Below are 21,722 nucleotides of genomic sequence, written 5' to 3'. Positions count from 1 at the left end.
GGATGAGCGGGTGTGAGCAGTTGATCTCACTGAAACCTACCCAATACTGAAAGGCCTGAATAAACTGGAAATGGAGAGGATGTTTTCATCAGCAGGAGAGTCTAGGATCAGAGGGCACATTATCAGAATAAAAGAACGTCACTTTAGAACTGGGATAAGGAATTTCTTCAGCCAGAGGATGGTGAATTTTGTGAAATTCAATGCTGCAAAGGACTGGGGAGATAGTGATTGGTTCTTGATTGGTAAGCAGGGATAAGGGTTATGGGCATAAGGCTGGAGAATGAGGTTTAAAAAAATCTAATGGACTAAATTGTCTAGTTCTGATCCTATATCTTAAGGTCTTATTATATCCTTTACAATGGAGAGCATGCACTATTGGAGGTACCACACTTTGGAACAAGACCTTGCATTAACACCCACCCCCCCAACTAACTGTAAAATATCTATGTTGCAGTACTCTTAAATATCATTCATGAAAATAACTTATTATGTGAACTATATACTATTGCTAATGATAAACAAAACACAGATAACACCTCTAAAGCATGTCATTGGAAGACTTGGAAATATCCAGAGATCACAGAATTGTGATGCATGGAAACAGGACTTTCAGTCTACTGCAACCAGGTTGTGCTTTTTGACCAATTGCACTAACCCTGCTTAGGTCTGTCTCCATTTATGCCTTATCTATTTAAGTGCCTGTAAAAATGTTTGCTAAATGTACTTGAATGTATCAGACTTCATTGTCTCCTCTGGCAAGAAGTTCCAGCTATCAACCACTATGTAAAGATAAACATTCCTTTAAAAATACCTTTAGAACTCTTTCTTCTCACCTTAAAAGTATACTTCTGAAAATCTCATATACCTTTATCAAGTTAGTCTCCTTCACTTCAGGAAAACAAACCCTACTGAAACTCTCCTAATAACTAAAGTCCTCCAATTTAGACAACATCCTGGTAATTCTCCTCTGCACTTACTCCAGTGCAATAACGTCCTTCCTATAATATGACAACTAGTACACACAATACTCCAAGCTGAGTCTAACCAGTGTTTTGTTAAGTTGCAACATAACATCTCACCTTATGTTCTCTATGTTGTTAGCTCTTAAGGCAAGTATGCCTTCTGCACCACTCTATATACTTGTGTTGATCTGATCCATCAAGGTGCTAGCTATCTCATTCCTTACTTCCTATAGCAACATCCAGCCCTGAAGAAATATCAACACCTCTGAGTCACATAACATTAACATTTAATGTCTCAGGATTTTTCTTCATCTTACTTCATGACCCCATCTGCTGGAAATCCAAGCAACACCCAAAATGCTGGAGGGACTCAGCAGACCGGCCCGAAACATTGACTGTACTCTTTTCCATAGATGCTGCCTGGCCTGCTAAGTTCCTCCAGTATTTTGTGTGCTGCTTGGATTTCCAGCATCTGCAGCAGATTTTCTTGTTTGTGAAAGGCTCCCTTGATCCCAGTTGCCTACATCTGATTTTTTGTTCTGATCAAACCATCACTATACTTTGGCATCCAATTCTCTAATCCTGTCTTCTCTGACTTATACCCTTACCAGAACATACTGGTCCTGAACTCACTCTCTCCTTTAAAAGACTCCACTTATCAACTGTCAATTTATCCACAGGCACCTGCTCCCAATCTGCTTTTGCCAGATCCTGCTCACAAAATGTTGGCCAGGCAGCATCTCTGGAAAAACGTACAGTTGATGTTTTGGACCGAAACCCTTCAGCAGGACCCGAAGGGTTCAGATTTCCAGCATCTACAGATTTTCTTTTGCCTGTCAAATACTGTTAGATTCAGCTCACACTAATAAAACTATGAAAGAAGTTATATAAATCCAAGACTCTTTCTTATTGTCCTATCTATCAAGTTACTGGAAACAATGACAACCTTCAACATCATCGTGAAAATTAAATTAATTAATTGAAAATTAATACCCTAAAATCATATATGCATATCCATTAGCTTATGGCAACTAAATGAAGACAAGAGATTTTGCAGATGCTGGAAATCTTGCGGAACACACACAAAATGCTGGAGGAACACAGTGGGTCAGGCAGCATCACTGGAGGGCAGTGAACTGTTGACAATCTAAGCCAAGACCCTTCATCAGTAGCAACTTACAACCAGACAGCAAGACATACAAGATAAAACTATTTCCCACTTTGCTACAATGTAAAATAAATGTAAAATTCATTTAATCAGAAGAGACAACAATACCTGCCACTGATGTGTACATTTAATACTTCATAAGAAAGGTTTCTCTCAAAAGGGCCAGCAAAATAAAACTAGTATCAATTCTTAATAATTCTGGCTTCCAATACATGTGTGTGAGATCTTCACATTTATCCTGTGACTTACTTGATTTCCTCCATGTACTACAATTTCCTCCCACTGTTCAAATATAAGTAGGTTGATTAGTTAACCTGCCTCTATAAATTGCTGCTAGTGCATTAGTGGGTGGTAAAAACTTAAGAGTTTATCAAAATATTTGGAGATAAAATGGGGTTAGTTGGATCTGTGCAGATGGAGGTTTGATGGTTGGTTGGGGCTCAGGGACCAAAAGGCCTGTTTACTTGCAGCAACATTCAATGATAGTTTGCCATGTCCACAGGTGTGAAGCAGTTCATACAAACATTAAAGCTGTTATTTATGCATTAAATAATTTATGAAAATGAAGATGCATCTTTATAAATACACAAATGGCCTTACTTCAAGGAAATAACTTACATCCAAACAAGTCTCAATATATTAAAAGTAATAATCAATGCTTGCAGTCAACACATTGCATGTGCAAAAATTCTTTCAAAAGATAATCTTCAAACAGAACCTAATTCAAGACATTAAATATGCAAAGTTACCAGACCCACAAATGCAAAACAATATTAAAACATATATGTAAGTTGTTATTTCTTTTACTGCTAACCTTCTATATATCTGTATGGCTGTGACAACAATTAGCTGTGAAAATTTAACAATGTTCTGGAGGCACAAAGCCTACACTATTACAATTCCTTTTCCTCTTAATTAACTTCAATAGATTCTTCAGAGGAATTTGCCTTAATAGACTTCAGATCCTTTAATTACAGTAAGACTTTAACCCAGTAGTCAAGCGGGCTTATACACAGCTGCACTATGACGTCAGAATAAAATCATGTGTGATAAGAAATTACATTACAGTCTTTGTAGAGTTTTGATCTGAGAAATATTTCAAGATGCAGGTCATGCCACAGTTCTGCAAGAGGGTAATTCAAAAGCTTAGTCAGAGGGATGACGTCAAGAAACAACTCATAATGAGGCTCCTCAGCCCAGTGCTGCCATATCCTTTTGTGTCACACATTCAATCATGTGCCTGGATGCATATGAAATGTCGTTACGATTCTTGCCTCTTCCACCTCCTCTAGCAGCTCATTCCAATACTTTCCACTGTATGTGAAATATTTACCCCTTGGTTCCCTTTACAATCCTTCCTCTCACCATAAAACTATTCCCTCTTATTTTAGACATCCTTACCATGGAAACAGAGTGTAGCTATCTATGCCTCTCATTATTTTATATACTTCTATCATGTCACCTCTCAGCCTTTGTTCCCAATAAAGCAGACACAAACTAACCAATTGCTTTATAATTCAAGTCCTCCCAATCCAGACAGCATTCTTGTGAATCTTTTCTCCACCTTCTCTAGCTTAATCACATCTTTTTCAGGTGATGATAATGTCCTAACCATTATCTTGTACTTAATGTCTCAGCTGATGAAGGCGAACATGCCATTGGCCTTGTTCACCATCATGCCTACCTTTGTTGTCACTTTCAGAGAACTATGTATTTGTACTTACTGTTGTACCTTCTATTGTGTCTCTCTGTTCAACAACACTCCCCAGGGCCCTGACATTCACTGTGTATATCCTGCCTTGTGATCTAACTTCCAGACCAGCCTACTATCCAGGACCATCTAATTGGTTTGTTTTTGTCACAAGTACCAAGATACAATGAAAAGCTTTGTTGGCATCCCATCCATAAAGAATATTCCATACATAAGTATACTGAGGTAGTGAAAGTGAAAAACAGTAATTGGATGCAGAATACAGTGTTAACAGTTAACAGTGCAGGTCGTCTAATAGGGTAGATTGAGAAATTTAGAATTATTTATTGAACACAAGGTCAGTTCATCACTGTCTTTCAGCCTTATGATATGCATTCCCAAGCTTTTGTATCTTCTGCCCAACAGAAGGGCATGATAAGAGAAAATAACCAGGGTGGGAAGAGGGTCTTTGATTACGTTGGCTGCTTTCCTGAGGAAGTGGGATGTACAGAGTCAACAGAGGAATGGAATTTTTTTTCTGATAGACTGGGCTGCGTTCACAACCTTCTGTAATTTCTTGCTGTTTGGGCAGAGCAGATGCCATACCAAGCTCAGATGCTTGGGTGCTCTCTATGGTGCACCTATAAAAATTAGTGAGGCTCTGAGCCTTTGAGGAAGTAAAGGCACTGATGCACTTTCTTGGCCAAAGTGACTATGTAGCTAGACTACAGCAAATTATTGTTGATATTTATACCGAAGAACTTGAAACTTTCAACCACCTTCTCCACAGCACCATTGACACAAACAGGGGTATGTGCTTAGCCCCAATTTAAGCCAATAATCAGTGTCTTTTGTTTTGATGACACTAAGGAAATAGCTATTGTCCTCACACCAAGACACTAGGCTATCTATCACCTTCGTCTCATTAAAGGTCTTAAAGGTCCATGATTCATGGGATATTATTTCCCACACTGCTTTCCAACTACAAATAAAAATCCCATCTCTTGGAATCTCTTTCAATAACTTTCCTACCATTGACCTTTAGTTCTTTGGTATATTCCTTCTGAAATAAATGTTTGATATCAGCTATCTTCCAGTCTTCCAGTGCCTCACCTATAACCAAAGAAGTTACAAATATCTCTGCCAAAGCACCAACAATTTCTTCCTTTGCTTCCCTAGGATATACAGTCAGCCCTCCTTATCCACGAGGGATTGGTTCCGGGACCTCCCGCGGATACCAAAAAACACAGATGCTCAAGTCCCTTATATAATATTTGCATATAACCTACACACATCCTCCGGTATACTTTAAATCATCTCTAGATTACTTATAATACTTAATACAATATAAATACCATATAAATAGTTGTTATACTGTAATGTTTAGGGAATATTGACAAAAAACTGTACATGTTCCTCTCGCTCATAACACAAGCAACGAACGAACGAGACGCGAGGTGAACAATGATCAAACAACAAATAAAACTTGAAATACCTGTATAGTAGTTGTTACTGTTTTGTTTATGGAATAAGGATGCTTTGGAGGAGGCTAAAGTCAGGAACTGTGGAGGTTGAGAGCTGAGGATCTTCTAGCGTTGAATGTTGAGACTTCAGAATTGCAGATGCTTCAGTTAGAAACATTGTTATAGGAAGCTGTCTTCTCTTTTTCTTTGCATCATCAAACAAATCTTGCAAAGTACCCTTTCTCTTCTATGAGCTCCTTGAGCTCCTCTGGGAATGCTGCTGTGGCCTCAGCATTAGCCAATGCCGATTCTCCCGTGATCTTTATGTTCTTGAGGTTGTATCGCTTTAAGCTATCCCTTAACTAGCCTTAAACTCTTTTCTCTTGCTCTCATCTACTTTCTCGGCCAGAGGTAGCACTTTACACTCCCTCTTAGCCTTTGAGGATTTGCTTTGACCACGTAATGGCATTTTAGGAGCCATTTTTTCACAGGAACAAAGCAGTGAACAAACGAGACGTGAGGGTTTTCTCGATTCGTGGTTGGTTGAATTCGCGCATGTGGAACTTGCAGATAAGAAAAGCCGACTACACCTGATCAGGGCCCAATGACTTTTTTCCAATATTTATGCTTTTCTGGAACTCCAGAAACTTTGCCTTTATAACATTAATGTGCTCCAGAATATCACTGTTCTTTCCCCTGAACACAGTGCCGTCCATGTCCCTCTCCAGGGTAAATACAGGTGAGAAGTATTCATTTGAGACCTTGCCTATTTTCTATGGCTCCACCCATAGAATACAATACCAATACTTAAGGAGACCTGCTCTCACCCTAGCTATCCTTTCACTCTTAACATAATGATATATTGGTTGTTTAAGGTTTTTATAGCCATCGAAGATAGTGAGGATATTAAATGCACTCAGTGGTATGCCTCTCAAATAGCCTCTGACAACCAAGTCCAGCTCCTGGTCTTCACATGTGGCTCAGCTACTAAGACTGACAGGAGGAGTAAAGGCAGGTTACCGGCACCTTAAAACCAGTCACTTCGGGCAGATAGGGCTTGAAAGCCGTGGTTGGCAACTCATCTAGAAGGAAAACTCTTGATCTCAAACTTCCACACCTTGCCACTATATCCAGTCATGGGAAGTACACCCCGAGGAAAATTCCAGAGCTGGAGTCCCGAAGGCAGTCCTACCGTTGAATGCAACACTGGCTGGCAATTTCTGTGAGGCCCTTCCGTTGGATCCATCAGCTGTGTAGAGAGGGGGAGGTTGCTACACAGGCAACAGCTTGCTCTCCATAATGTACAGCTGTGGCCTGTGCATCACATAGACAGCTGGGACACTACCAATGGAGTGAGTGAGTCAGTCTCTCACACACACACATTCTTTGAGCGTTTTCCTTTATTGTAATGGGTTGGAGCCTTAACAAAACAGCCAGACAGTTAACATAGACATGCATAGGACAGTTCTAAAATAGACAGAGGGTTTCAACCTAGAGTCTTGCTTTGTGACGGAGTTGCTCTGAATGCACTGTTGTCAATGTGCAGTAGAAGTCGAAAGGCTGAGGAGTGCAGGATAAACACACTCTATCAGTTGAAAAGCAAGAGCACTGGAAAGGGGCACAGTAAATGTACATGCAATGATACTGGACAATTAAGCACTTTGGCTTTATGAACTACATTACAGCATATACTACAGTCACAATTTTCATAACTTTTATGAAAAACTGGAATAATTCATCTCCCATGGACAAGAATAAATTGGTGCTAGAAAGTTTGTGAACCCTGTAGAATTTTTTCTATTACTGCAATAAATAACCTAAAGCGTGATCAGATCTTCATTCAAGTCCTAAAATTAGATAAAAAGAACCCAATTAAATAATTAACACAAAAACATTATAGTTGTTCATTTATTTTTTGAGAAAAATGATCCAATATCACATGCATTTGTTAGAAAAAGTATGTGAACGTTTGTTTTCAGTAACTGCTATGACCCCCTTGTACAGCAATAACTTCAACAAAACGTTTCCAGTAACTGTTGATCAGTCCTGCAAATTGTCTTGGAGGAGCCATACCTCCTTGCAAAACTGCTTCAACTCTGGGATGCTGGTGGGCTTCCTTGTATGAACTGCTTGCTTTAGGTCCTTTCACAACATTTCTATAAGATTAAGGTCAGGACTTTGAATCGGACATTCCAAAACACAAATTTTCTTCTTTTTAAACCATTCTGTTGTTGATTTACTCTTGTCGTTCAGACATTGTCTTGTTGCATTATCCAACTTCAATTAAGCTTAATGATGATGGACTGCTACCCTGACATACTCCTGTAAAATGTCTTTATACAATTTTGAATTCATTGTTCCCACAACGATTGCAAAGTCTCATCTGTCCCAGAAGTGTTGCAGAACATCCAGGTGGTCTTTTGCAAACTTGAGTCATACAGCAATTTTTTTCTGGAGAGCAGAGGTGTCCTTCCATGAACACTAATCTTGTTCAGTGTTTTTCTTATAGTGGACACATGAACAGAGACTTTAGCAAGTTCTAAACACCTCAGCAGGTCTTTTGCTGTTACCCTTGGGTTTTTTCACCTCCTTCAGCATTTCACGTTGTGCCATTGATGTGACCTTTGCAGGATGCCCACTCTGAGGGAAGGTAACAACAGTACTGAGTTTTCTCCATTTGTAGACAATTTCTCTTACCGTGGACTGAAGAACACTCGGGCCTTTTGTAGCCTTCTCCATCTTCATGCATCTCGCAATTCTTCTTCTAAGGTTCTCTTCTAAGATGTTTTGATTGAGGCATGGTGTATATAAACAGATCTTTCTTGAGAAGAGCTGGCTTCGTCAGTAACCTGACTTTGTGTGTCTCTTTTATAGGGCTGGGCACCTCTACAACGCACACGTCCAATCTCATCTCATTGATTGGAACACCAGACTCCAAATACCTTTTGTAGAAAGTATTACCCCAGAGGTTCACATACTTCTTCCAACAAATGCATGTAACATTGGATCATTTTTCTCAATAAATAAATGAACATATATAATGTTTTTTCATGTTTTTTATTTAATTGACCTCTTTATCTAGTTTTAGAACTCAGGTGAAGATCTGATCACATTTTAGATCATACCTATGCAGAAATAGAGAAAATTCTACAGCATCCACAAACTTTCTAGCACTACTGTATCAACAGCACTTTTAGATCTGAATGCTCACTTAATTTTAAGGAAAAAAACATTTGTCCAGGTAGAATTGATTGCATACATTAAGGCTTTTGGTGGCATTTATTTGGCTATCACTAGCATAAATCCTTCACCTCACACTTAGCAGCATGATGAGAAATACACTCAAAAGTGACCAACTGGAACCTTGGAGTATCCAGTAAAATCTACTCATGCAGAATACCTTTATTGACATGACATCAATTTGTACGGCTGCATAATCTTTGTGGATAAACTGGCTTTCATCCTTTGCAAATTAAATTGGCTATTCACCATTTTCAATTTATGTCGACTATACAGATGCTAATTAACAAAACAGACGTCCATGTCTTTAAATACTTCCTGATTTGTGCTGAAACTGAATGTCTAGACCTGTGCAGAATAAATTCTCAGTCAAAAATGGCTAAGCTTAATACCTGTTGAAACATGAATGCAGAAAAATTATTTCAGACCAGGGATATGGCAAGGAATATAAATTGTTTCAAGCTGTAATTTTTAAATATACTTCAAGATATTAACAGCCAGTGCAAGCAGTCCTTTGTTACTTCACCCACGCATTTCATCAATCCTGCGTCAGACTTCCTCACTGTACTGATCAAAATCAATTGACGGTTCTTCCAATGCATCAGCTTTCACACCTCCACAGAAACCCAAAACAATAAAACAATTTAGTTATAGCATTATACAAAATTTACCATATTCCTAAAGAATTACAAAACCTACCAGCTGTAACACAGCATTTAAGAACATAAAACATAGAACATTATGCCAATATACAGGCCCTTTAACCTACTGAAGATCAATCTAACCCTTCCCTCCTACATAACTCTCTATTTTCTATTATCCATATGCCTATCTAAGATTTTCTTAAATGTCCTAATGGATCTGTCTCCACCATTACTCCTGACTTGGCATTGCATGCACCCACACTCTTTGTCTAAAGAACCTACTTCTGATATCATCTCTATATCCAAGCACCTTAAATTATGCCTCCTGGTATTAGCCATTTCCAAACTGGGGAAAAAAGTCTCTGGCTATCCACTCAACCTATGCCTCTTATCATCTTGTACACCTCTATCAAGTCCCCTCTCATCCTCCTTCACTCCAACGAGAAAAGCCCTAGCTTGCTCAACTGATCATCATAAAAATGCCCTCCAGTACAGGCAGCATCCTGGCAAATCTCCTTTGCACCCTCCCTGAAGCTTCCATGAGCTTCCTACTTGAGCAGAACTGAACACAAATATTCCAAGTGTTCCAACCAGGGTTATATAGAGCTGCAACATCACCTCACCACTCTTACACTCAGTTCTCTTACTAATGAAGGTCAACACACCATATGCCTTCTTAGCAACCCCATCAACTCGTGTTGCAACTTTGAGGGATTTATGGATGTGAACCCCAAGACCTCTCTGCTCATCCACACTGCCGAGAATCCTGCCATAATTTCTGCATTCTCCCTTCAAAGCTTCCAAAATGAATCACTTCAAATGTTTCTGGGATGAACACCATCTGCTACTTCTCAACACAGTTCTACATCCAGCCAAAATACCTGTTGCAACCTATAATAACCCTCCAGAACTCCTTCAATCTTCATGTCATCTGCAAACTTATTAACCAATCCTTTCATTTCCTCGAAGTCATTTATAAAAATCACAAAGAGCAGGGGTCTCAGAACAGATGACTGTGGAACGACGATGGTCAGACCTCCAAGCAGAATACTCCATTTACTACCACCATCTGTCTTCTATGGGCAAGCCAATTCTGTATCCACGCAGCCACGTTTTCCAAGATCCCATGCTCCTGACTTTCTGAATGATCCTACCCTGGGGAACGTTATTATAAGCCTTAATAAAATCCATAAACACCACAATCACTGTTCTAACTTCATCAATGTGCTTTGTCATATCCTCAAAGAATTTAATCAGGCCCATAAGCCATGATTTGCCCCTCACAACACCATACTGACCATCCTTAATCAGGCTATGGCTCTCCAAATAATGATAAACTCTTGTCTTTAAGAATTCTATCCAATAATCCTCTCCACCACTGAAATAAAACTTACTATTCAATAATTCCCATGGTAATTCCTACTCCCTTCCTTGAACAAAGGATTAATATTTACCACCATCCAATCATCTGGTATCTGGTACTACTCCTGAGGCCAGTGAGGGTGCAAAGATCATCACCATATGGGCACCAACCCTTCCCTCACTTCCTGAGGTAACCTGGGCTATCTCCTAGCAAGCCCTGGGAACTAATGTGTCTTTTCCCCCCAAAAGTTTTAGTATATCTTTTCCTAAACACCGACCTGTTCAATCATATCAGCCTCACGCTGTCTTCACAAACACCAGGCTCCCTGCCATTGGGGAATACTGAAGCAAAGTATTCATTAAGGACCACCCTTATCTTCTCTGACTCCAGGCACGTTTCCTCTACTATTCCTAATCAGTTCCACCCTCACTCTGGCCATCCTGTTCTTCACATTTCTGTTGAATGCCATTGGGATTTTCCTTAATCCTACTTGCCAAGGTGTTCCCATTGCCCCTTGTATTTCTCCTAAATCCATTCTTCAACTCCTTCCTGGCTATCTTGTAACTCTTGGGAGTCTGATTCTTGCTTCTTAAACCTTAAGTAAGATTTTTTCTTCCTCTTGACGAGATGTTCCAAATCTCTTGTCAAGCATGGCTCCTTCACTCCATCATCCTTTCCCTGCTCAATGGGACAAACGTATCCAGAACCCCCACATTTTTTATGCTTTTCCCTGAGTATATCTATCCATAGTTTCTGCCTAATAGCATAATTCCCCATTCCCCAATTAAATACTTTCCCATACTGTCTGCTTCCATTCCTGTCCAAGTAAATGTCAGGGAGTTGTGCTCTGTCTCCAAATTGCTCTTCCACCAAGAGATCTGACACCTGACGAGGTTCATTGCCTGGCACCAAATCCAATATGGCCACTCCTCTAGTCAGCCTGTCTACATAGTATCAAGAGTCCTTCCTGGATACATCTAACAAATTTGTCCCCATGACATTTTTGCACCTTTCCAAAACATGCTACCCATCTGTTCCTCAGGGTCACTGTTGCTATTTCACTTTACTACAAATGAAATATAAAGCATACTATATATACAATGGAGAAAGACAGAACAATTTACATGTAGATTTGCTTTATTTCAGTGAATTCATAATTAATCAATTATACCACTCCACTGCCTCTCAACCAAGTACAGTGGATTCTAGTTAACTGGAACAAATCAGGACCAGTACATTTTGGCCCAATTAAGTGACTGCCCCAAACAACCATTTTAATGGAAATAGTTAATAAGGTATTACGAAGACAAGCTACAGTTTAGCAACACACACACAAAATACTGGAAAAACTCAGCAAGTCAATAGACAATAGGTGCAGAAGTAGACCATTCAGCCCTTCGAGCCTGCACCGCCATTTTGAGATCATGGCTGATCATCTACTATCAATACCCGGTTCCTGCCTCAGGCCACATCTATGGAAAAGAGTAAACAATTGACTTTTCGCACTGAGACTCTTCTTCAGGACTGAGAGAGAAGGGGGAAGTTGCCTGAATTAAATGGTGAGGGGAGGGGAAAGAGGCTAGCTGGCTGGGTGGGAAAGGTCAAGGGCTGGAGAAAAAAGAATCTGATAGTTGAGAGTGGACCATAGGAGAAAAAGGAGAAAGAAAAATTTTTGAGGGTGAGAACCAGGTTTGCCACATGGAGATTTAACTGAGTAACAAATGATGTATTTAAATGGAAATACAAAACAAATGGAACACTAACAATACTATTATAACTGTAGGGAGCGATCCCTGTGAAAAGCAGAAGGCAGAAGTGGGGGGAAGGGAAAAACGTGTTTGGTAGTGAGATCCCGTTGGAGCTGGCGGAAGTTATGGAGAATTATATGTTGGACCAGGAAGCTGGTGGGGTGGTAGGTGAGGACAAGGGGAACCCTATCCCGAGTGGGGTGGCGGATGGATGGGGTGAGGGCAGATGTGCGGGAAATGGGAGAGATGCGTTTGAGAGCAGAGTTGATGGTGGACGAAGGGAAGCCCCTTTGTTTAAAAAAGAAAGACATCTCCTTCCTCCTGGAATGAAAAGCCTCACCCTGAGAGCAGATGCGGCAGAGACGGAGGAATTGTGAGAAGGAGATAGCTTTTTTGCAAGAGACAGGGTGGGAAGAGGAATAGTCCAAGTAGCTGTGAGAGTCTGTAGGCTTATAGTAGATATCAGTAGATAGGCCATCTCCAGAGATGGAGACAGAAAGATCAAGAAAGGGGAGGGAGGTGTCAGAAATGGACCAGGTAAATTTGAGGGCAGGGTGAAAGTTGGAGGCAAAGTTAATGAAGTCGACGAGCTCAGCATGCGTGCAGGAGGCAGCGCCAATGCAGTCGTCGATGTAGCGAAGGAAAAGAGGGGGATGGATACCGGTATAGACTTGGAACATGGACTGTTCCACAAAGCCAACAAAAAGGCAGGCATAACTGGGACCCATACGGGTGCCCATGGCTACACCCTTGGTTTGGAGGAAGTGGGAGGAGCCAAAGGAGAAATTATTGAGAGTAAGAACTAATTCCACTAGACAGAGGAGAGTGGTGGTAGAGGGGAATTGGTTAGGTCTGGAATCCAAAAAGAAGCGAAGAGCTTCGAGACCATCTCAGTAGGGGATGGAGGTATATAGGGACTGGACGTCCATTGTGGAAAATAAGATGGTGGGGGCCAGGGAACTTAAAATCATTGAAAAAATTCAAAGCATGAGAAGTGTCATAAACATAGGTGGGAAGAGATTGAACAAGGGGGGATAAGACAGTGTCAAGGTATGCAGAAATGATTTCAGTGGGGCAGGAGCAAGCTGAGACAATAGGTCTACCTGGACAGGCAGGTTTGTGGATCTTGGGTAGGAGGTAGAAACAGGAAGTGCGGGGTGTGGGAACTATGAGGTTGGTGGCAGTGGATGGGAGATCCCCAGAGCTGATAAGGTTGGTGATGGTATAGGAGATAGTGGCCTGGTGCTCCTTAGTGGGGTCATTATCAAGGGGTAAATAAGAGGAGGTATCTGCATCTGCAGATTTCCTCGTGTTTGCTCTTTAAATACCTTCATACAAAGCTTTCAACAACTGCATCCTCCAATCTTCATTTTCATTGCAACATTCAAAATGGCTGTTGAAGTAGTGAAATAATTAAATTTTTACTCCCAGCCGTTTCTAGCATATCCAAGCCTGAATGCTTGAAACCACAGTCAGCAAAAAATGTTCTGAACTGTCTTGCTGCTTATTTCTCACCAACCATCAGTGACAAAATTCACTATTTATTGAACACAAACATATTTAACTGACACTATTTAAAAACTGTTCACTCTTAGCACAGTGTAGTATCTAACAGCCTCACAAGTGCACACAACTGACACTAGTTTGAAACTTCAGCAAGTATCCTGTCCCAATTAAGTGGTATAATGCCCCAAATAAACACAATGAATCCTGGCTATTTTCTCAATTCTTCTTCTGTTCTTTAAGATTTGTCCCAAATAAACGATGAAGGCTGATTAACCGATGGCCCAATAATCAGAATTCGCTGCATATACTAGTGATCGCCAACCGGTCGATCTTTGAGACTTTCCCAGCTGATCCCGAAAAAAAAAGAAAAAGAAATACACAAATACTGTTGAGAGATTGTTTCCCGGTTGCAGGGTTTTAGTTCCGTTCTTTCTGCCCAGTGCGCATGCGCGTAGCTCCCCCACCCCTCCCCACGCACTACAGTGTACTTCAGTGGTCCCCAACCACCAGGCCGCACGGAAACGATATGAGTCAGCTGCACCTTTCCTCATTCCCTGTCACGCCCACTATTGAACTTGAACGCACACGAGGTCATCAGTCACCTAACCACAGTGATACCCTCGCACCAGGGATCACTGGTTGACCTCGGGTAACCGGCCGAAGGGAAGCGCCATCACTACTGGCCTGGAGCATGGACAGATGGGTGCCGCCTCTAAACCCATTTACCACACCAAATGTTCGTGGGGAACCCGGTGCTAAAATATTCGCAGACAACTTAATTCAGGCTCAGGGTTCTGTAAGTATCAGAGCAGCTACCTCGCTGCAATCTACAGAAAATCATCCCTCGAGACAAACTTTTGTCGGCCGATAGATCCTACAAGGGGGGTGGACACATGCCCTGTTGCTCTCTCCAGACTGCAACCGCCACGGCCCCGGTACAGGAACAGCTGCACCTGGCCAGGGTGCCTGGCGATGGGCGGGAGGCTGGAGTTTGGGCCCGGAGGCTGTCTAATGAGGCAATGAAGCACTCAAAACTGCTTCGGCACCTTGAGTCCAAGCACCCTGCGCTTAAAGACAAACCCATTGAGATTTTTCAGCAGAAAAAACGTGAGCAAGCGGGACAGCAGCTAAGTGCTGATAGCCACGTAAACTAAATTGCGGAATAGACTGGACATAAGGAACCTGCTTCGAGTATCGCTGTATTCCGGTCATCTTTAACAACCCACCCACCAGTCCGTGGTGCAAAAAAGGGTGGTGACCCCTGGTGTTCATACATTATTTCTACTTCCGGGTTGCAGGGTTTTACATCCGGTCTTTTCTGCCCGGATGCGTATAACTAATCGATTTTGGGATTGAGCTTGTCTTTCTCTAAGGCCAAGGTAGGGGATCTTGGGCTTAAAAAGGTTGGTGACCACTAGTATATACTGATTTCATAAAAAGAGTGGAAAAGAGAAACACATACAGATCTAGTTTTTAAGCTATTTGTTAATCACACTTTCTTAAACATGCTACCTAAAAGCTTTTTATCTTTTAAAATGTTCAGAATGCAGGGCACAAGTAAACTATTTTTGTGTTTATAAAGGCCATAGCAAAGCATAGCACCAATGGGACCTATTTATCTTGATGTCTGATGGACACTTATAGTAATTCAAATTTATAACAAATGCCGGAAGCACTCAGCAGACCAAGAAACATCTGGGAAGGTGAAGCTGGGTCAATGTTTCATGTCAAAGACTTTCAATGGAACTGGAAAGGAGGGAAGATAAGCAAGTGTTACATTTCAGACAGGTTGCTTTAATATGTTTCCCACTTTTCGGTCTCGAACTGAAGTTTCCAAAGGTAATTGTTCAACTCATCTTCACCCTGTCAGTGGCATCACCCATTCTCTCTCCCTTCATCCTTTTGCAATTTAACATATACTTCCCTTCTCAGAATTCCAGTTCTGATTAGGGGTTTTTGACCTGAAATATTGATTCCTCAGATGCATCCACCATTTTCTATCTTTGTTTCAGATTTCCAGCATCTGCAGATTTCTACTAAAATCAATTTGAAACTATTCCCAGTCCCCTAACTTTGTATGTTTATTCTAGATGTGTAAAAAGCCTTGGTGATCCTCATCAACTCTCTCCTGTTCCTCCTTCCTAGAATGTAACTAATGTGTGACAGAAATCCAAGAAAACAAACACCTTTTCCTCAAGATGAACGCAGCCTCAATTGCGAAAGCTGACACCATTCCTTCCATGCATTTTATATTGCAATCTGCTCTTCCGAGACAAGGCCATGGACAAATCTTAATAGTGAGAAGCACAGGATTTGTTCTGGATTCAGAAATAACTTTTTAATTTCATTTTAAACTTTTGAATCTTTTTTATTTTTTAAACTGCTGCTATCACTAGGAGTAGTTTTCCTGCGTTTGGAAACCATGATGCACTTTATAGTAATATTTCTGAAAGAAAATTAAACAGAGCAATAATGCTACTACACTCAAGTGACGCGCGATACACGAGCTTGCTTACATCCGCTATGTCACGTTCTCCGATCAGGATTAACGGACGTATATGTGATTGGATGTTGCCCAAATGGACGTTAAGTAGCGCACACCTGTATACATGTTAAACTAGAGCACAACTTAAGCCCTTAAATAAAGTATATAAATACAAGACAAATCCAAATTAATCTAGTAAAACACACGATGTTCCCAAAACACTGCAGAAAAATGTTAATCATTGTATTTCCACTTGTTTTTCAATTTCTTCTTTATTATCCTGACCTTTTCTTTGCTCACACTTTTAATAAAACTTTTTTACCTCCTTTACGGAGTTTCCTGGAACTACCTCAGCAAAACTAATCTCACTTCAGACATAAACTGGGCAAAGGCTCCACAACTTCTTGGAGAAATTACAGGTTCAAAGTCCTCTTGCTTCATCTAATATCCCTTCTGTAGAAGCTGAAAAGTTTCCAAGGCAGTGACTGAGAGCTGGTCTGCTGCTTGTTAAACGTGACATATACCAGGTGCCATTCACTGAGCATCCTAACACAGTAGGGGAGGACATTTTTTATAAGTTTCTCCCAAGTACTTGCTGAGTAGGAAATAGTTTGTTCGTTTACCTATACTATGAAAGCCATAGCAAAATTACAACAATATTTGGATAAGAACTAAATGCTTTACTTTTAACAGGCCAGATTTTGTCAAATAATCATAGCGCAATTGTCTCATTTCTTGCCATTACTCTCTTAACACAGCAATTCTGAGATTTCCAAACAAGCGTTTTCAACACAAATTCTATGACTTTCTGGCTCTGCACAATGTTGAACTTTGAGAGGTGAAACTTGGGCTGAACAGCATACACCCACCAGAGAATGTGCCTGAAGGAGCTACAGGCACTCTACTCTTGATCCAAATGGAAAGGAATAGTTACTGGTGCTTCAGGTAAGAGATACAATGTTCCACAGGTCTGAGCTGGCAATGACTTAAGTTAGTGCAAGATGTTACTAAAGCATTAATTTATATTTAACTATTAAGCCAGCTTTCAAGTTTTTGTTTTTTTTTTCGGAATAAAACTTTAAAATTAATTTTAAATATTTCTGAAAGTCAGAATTATCAAACTGAGACTAAGCTTGGGAGCATGACCTAGACGACTATCAGTTTTTGACAATATCCTTGCAACATGCAGAAGTTCACAGCAAAGAATTTCCCTCACTTCCCAGTGATTAGTCAGAACAGGGGAGATGTCCCATAAATCCCATTTTCCTTCTCTTTATTTCCCTGTACTCTTGCAATGAAGTCCTTCTCTCACACATGCCCATAAACCCCAATTTTATTCTTTTTACCATAAAAAAGTAGCCACTGAACTGACTATGTCTCTGAGAAACCAGTGCACCCAGAGAAAGATGGAGCAGGATGTAAAGATTGAGAGAATGAACACGTAGCACTTGATGTCAGTCGTGAACACAGATGCCTGGAGGCACGAGGCTACAGCACTAAAAATATGGCATTTGTACCATGAAAAAATTAAATACCCAAACACAAAGTATATGTACAACTAATCCCATAATGTGTTTGTATTATCAGAGTCTGTAACTGCATAAAAAAATTCATTTTTGTTAAGATGTAACAGAGAAGTCAACTTCTAATCCTGTTGCCGTATGTTCTTTCATAATACTGAAAAGCATCAATGAGAAGCTCAGTGTGGCCAAATTACAAAATAGCAGTTTTCTCTTTCACTCCCTCTGAATGCAACTTTCTTTCCTGAGTGTGAGAATACACAAAAGTGAGATCTGTACAGCAGCCTGAGAATTTGAAAACGCCATCAAAAAGTAGGTCTGACCATTCTAAAGGAGAGGTTCCTGTTGTCAGGTTTACCAGAATGATGGAAATCTTTCTTCACCACAGATAAACTACTTAATTTCAAATTTTTTCTCCCATTTTGTACCATAAACTACTTTCAACCCAGCAGCAGCATGCAGCTAGAAGCGGCTTTTGTGCAATTCATACCAAAGAGGTTGAAATCTTGGGGAATCTTTGGGGAAGGAGCACAATAAGAAGCAACAACCTCAAAAGGGGGCACTTTGACATCAAAAAGATGTCATAGAGGAAACCACACAAAATACAAAAAGTTCAAAGTAAATTTATTATCAAAATCACCATATATTGCCCTGAGATTCAGTCTTTTTGTGGGAATTCACAAGACACAACAAATCAACCAATGTGTAAAAGACAACAAACCAAACAAATACAAGAAGAAAAAAAAGAATAATAATAAATGAATAAGCAATAAACATTCAGAACCTGAGATGCAGAGTCCATGAAAGTGAGTCCGTAAGTAGTGGAAGCAGTTCAATGTTAGGGTGATTGAAGTTATCCTCTCTGGCTCAAAAGCCTGTTGAGAAGTGATGCCTGTTCCTGAACCTGATGGCATGGATCCTGAGGTTCTTGTATCATCTTCTTCGTGACTGCAGTGAGAAAAGGGCACGATCTGGATGGTGGGGGCCCTCAATGATGAATGCTGCTTTCCTATGACAGTATTCCTTTTAGATGTGCTCAGTGGTGTGGAGGGCTTTATCCATGATGGCGTGGGCTGTATCCGCTACGTTTTGTAGACTTTTCCATTCAAGAGCATTGGAGTTTCCATACCAGGCTTTGATGTAACCAGTCTGTATACTCTCCACCTTGCATCTATAGAAGTTTGACAATGTTTCAGATAACATGCCGAATCTTTGCCTTCTAAGAAAGTAGTGGTGCTGCTGTGCCTTTTTTGTAATGGCAGTTATGTGCTGGACCAAAGACAGATACTCTGAAACGTAAATGCAAAAGTGGCTAACCCTTCTCTACCTCTGATCTCCCGATGCGGACTGCCTCATGGGCTTCCGGTTTCTATCTCCTCTAGTTAATAATCAGCTTTTTAGTTTAGCAGACATTGAGTGAGGGATTGTTGCTGTGGCACTATTCTGCCAGATTTTCAATCCCCCTCCTATATGCTGATTTATCACCAGCCTACAACAGTGGTGTCATCAGCAAACTTAAATATGGCATTGAGGTTACACTTAGCCCACGGTCAAGTGTAAAGAGAGTAGAGCAGGGGGCTAAGCACACAGCCTTGTGGTGAACCTGTGCTGAAGATGATTGTTGCCAATCTGAACTGACTCAGGTCTGCAAGTGAGGAAACTGAGGATCCAATTGAATGAGAAGGTACTGAGACAGAGGTCTTGAGGGGTTATTGATTAGTTTTGAGGGGATTTTATGCTGAACTATAGTCAATGAAGAGTATCCTGACGTAGGCACCTTTGCAGTCTGTATGTTCTAGGGTTGAGTGAAGAGCCAATGAAATGGCATCTGCTGTCAACATGTGACAGTGGTGAAATTGGAGCAGATCCAAGTCATTCCTCAGGCAGGAGTTTATGTTTCATCACCAACTTCTTAAAGCACTTCATCCACATGGATGTAGGGTGTAAGCGGACGATAGTCATTGAGGCAGGTTACTACCTGTATATGATGTGCCACAGAAACCCAAATAACATAAAGACAAGCACTGAAAGCTCATTTAGGATGGACATGAGAACATAGTTTCACAATGAACCTCCAGCAAGTATGATGGTAAAGCGTGGAAACGAACAGTCAATGTTTCAGACTGACCTGCTGACTTGCTCCAGCATGTTGTGTGTGTTGCTTTGACCCCAGCATCTGCAGAGTATTTTGTGAATATAATGGCGAAACTTCTAATGAACAATTAGGAGTACAGTAAGTATTCTAGATTGGGCAGTTAGTAGGAGTATGATCATGTGCCATTATAAGTGACCACTGCAATCATATAAAATATAAAGGAATGGAGAAAATCAGACATTCTATGAATGGACTATCAACATGGAAAGGATTGTGACCAAGATTAGGAATACCTAGGGTGCTGTGAGCAAGGGGGAGGTGTGAAACATAAATCATACTTTTACATTATGCCTTTCATATATCCCTTTTAGATCACCCCAAGTACTTCACAACTGTTTAAAATGAGGACGTTGCTATAGGCAATGCAACAGTCAATTTGCACGGAGGAATTCAACAGGATCATGACCAGAAAGCCTACTTTTAGGAGTGTTGCTTAGCCACATCTTCAGATAATTCGCTCTTCTACAAAATAGTACCTTTCATAAACATATAAGAAGGAGACGTATTTTAAAGCCTAATCCAGCAAGTACACTTCAAGAAGACGGCATTACCTGAATCCAGTACTGAAGACTTCTTTGTGATCGAGCCTCCAGAATGAAACTAAACCCCATAAACTGGCCCAGGAGTTAGGAGGCCAACAACTGAGAAACAGATCTGAGACAGGGGAGGGGAACGGCACAGGGCTTGATGGGAACTCGGGAGTGTAATTAGGGGTAAAAAGAAAGCGCGAGAACAGATCAGATAGAATAGACATCAGCATACTAAGAATACTAAGCGGCAGCTCAACCATTAACTAGAACATGCAGTTATATTAAAAGTCCAGTGCATTATGAAAGGAATCCCCTGGATTACAGTGTCGGTAATGAGGAAGCAACCTTATTCCATAGCAAGTGCGGGAGACCGGGCCGGCGACAGGCGCACGATCCCGTCAATGGGTGCCCAGCACCGGGAGAGCAGACCCGGTGATGCCTGTTCCGGAACGGATTTCGAGTCAGGCACCAACCTTCCTGCCGCAGTAACACGGCCGGGCACAGGCAGCAACGATCGGGGCATGGCCGGACTCGGGTTTTCAGTCAGCTGGCCGCAGCCCCAGGCCCACTCCCCTCTGCCGCACGCCCCCTCATGCTTCTCACCTCACTCACACTCGACGCATCCATTTTCTGCCACGATTTTCTCCAGCTGCACAAACGGCATCCTAGCCCCACCACCAGGCGCATCCGCCGCTCATGGTGCAGCGGCCAGGCAAGAGAGCAGCTCCCTCCCCTCGCAAAGGCACAGCCCGCCCCTCACAACATGGCCGTTCGTTTACAGTCTGTCCTTCAGAACATGGCCGCCGCTAAGCCTCCCCGCCCTTTACAACATGGCCCGTCTCTCACAACATGGCGCTGGCAGACCAGCTGCTTATCCCTTCACAACATGGCCACCGCTGGAGCTTCCGTTTTGACCTTCCCAACATGGCTCCCAACGGTACGCCCTTTAACTATGGTGTCAGTACGTCCGCAGACGTTTCAGGCGCGCGTCCCGGATACAGTAGGGACATGCGCGGTGGCACTTTTCTTTTTTTTTAATTTTTTTTATAGTTTTTCAAAACATTTTACAAATTAAAAACCCCAAATCCCAATGAGGAACATTAAAACAGTGCAAAATTAAGCATACCATAACAATATGTTACAAAGGAAGAGAATTTAGCAAAAAAAAGCACCTAAATTAAAGACAAGTAAGTTTAGTGTCCTCCCCAAGCCCCACAACACAAGAAAAAACAACAGCAACTCCAGACC

General features: G+C 41.2%; 1 protein-coding gene across 4 annotated transcripts in view; it reads right to left on the bottom strand.

Moving 5' to 3' along the window:
• LOC132398279 (ribosomal protein S6 kinase alpha-6) overlaps positions 1 to 21,235 on the bottom strand; it is a 174,906-nt gene extending 153,671 nt beyond the window's left edge. The window contains exon 1 of one of the 4 annotated variants that reach the window (XM_059977463.1): positions 21,078 to 21,235. In XM_059977463.1, the coding sequence (XP_059833446.1) occupies positions 21,078 to 21,161 (84 nt within the window). In that variant the 5' untranslated portion in view covers positions 21,162 to 21,235. Of the gene's footprint in view, positions 1 to 20,495; positions 20,571 to 20,819; positions 20,892 to 21,077 lie in introns of those variants that run through there. The other 3 variants (XM_059977465.1, XM_059977467.1, XM_059977464.1) reach the window with 3 other exon arrangements.
• Positions 21,236 to 21,722: the final 487 nt, after the last annotated feature.

The sequence above is a fragment of the Hypanus sabinus genome, chromosome 8 (genome assembly GCF_030144855.1).
Source record: "Hypanus sabinus isolate sHypSab1 chromosome 8, sHypSab1.hap1, whole genome shotgun sequence".
Taxonomy (NCBI): domain Eukaryota; kingdom Metazoa; phylum Chordata; class Chondrichthyes; order Myliobatiformes; family Dasyatidae; genus Hypanus; species Hypanus sabinus.
Note: the sequence above shows the minus strand (reverse complement) of the source record. Positions and strands in the feature narration are given on the sequence as shown.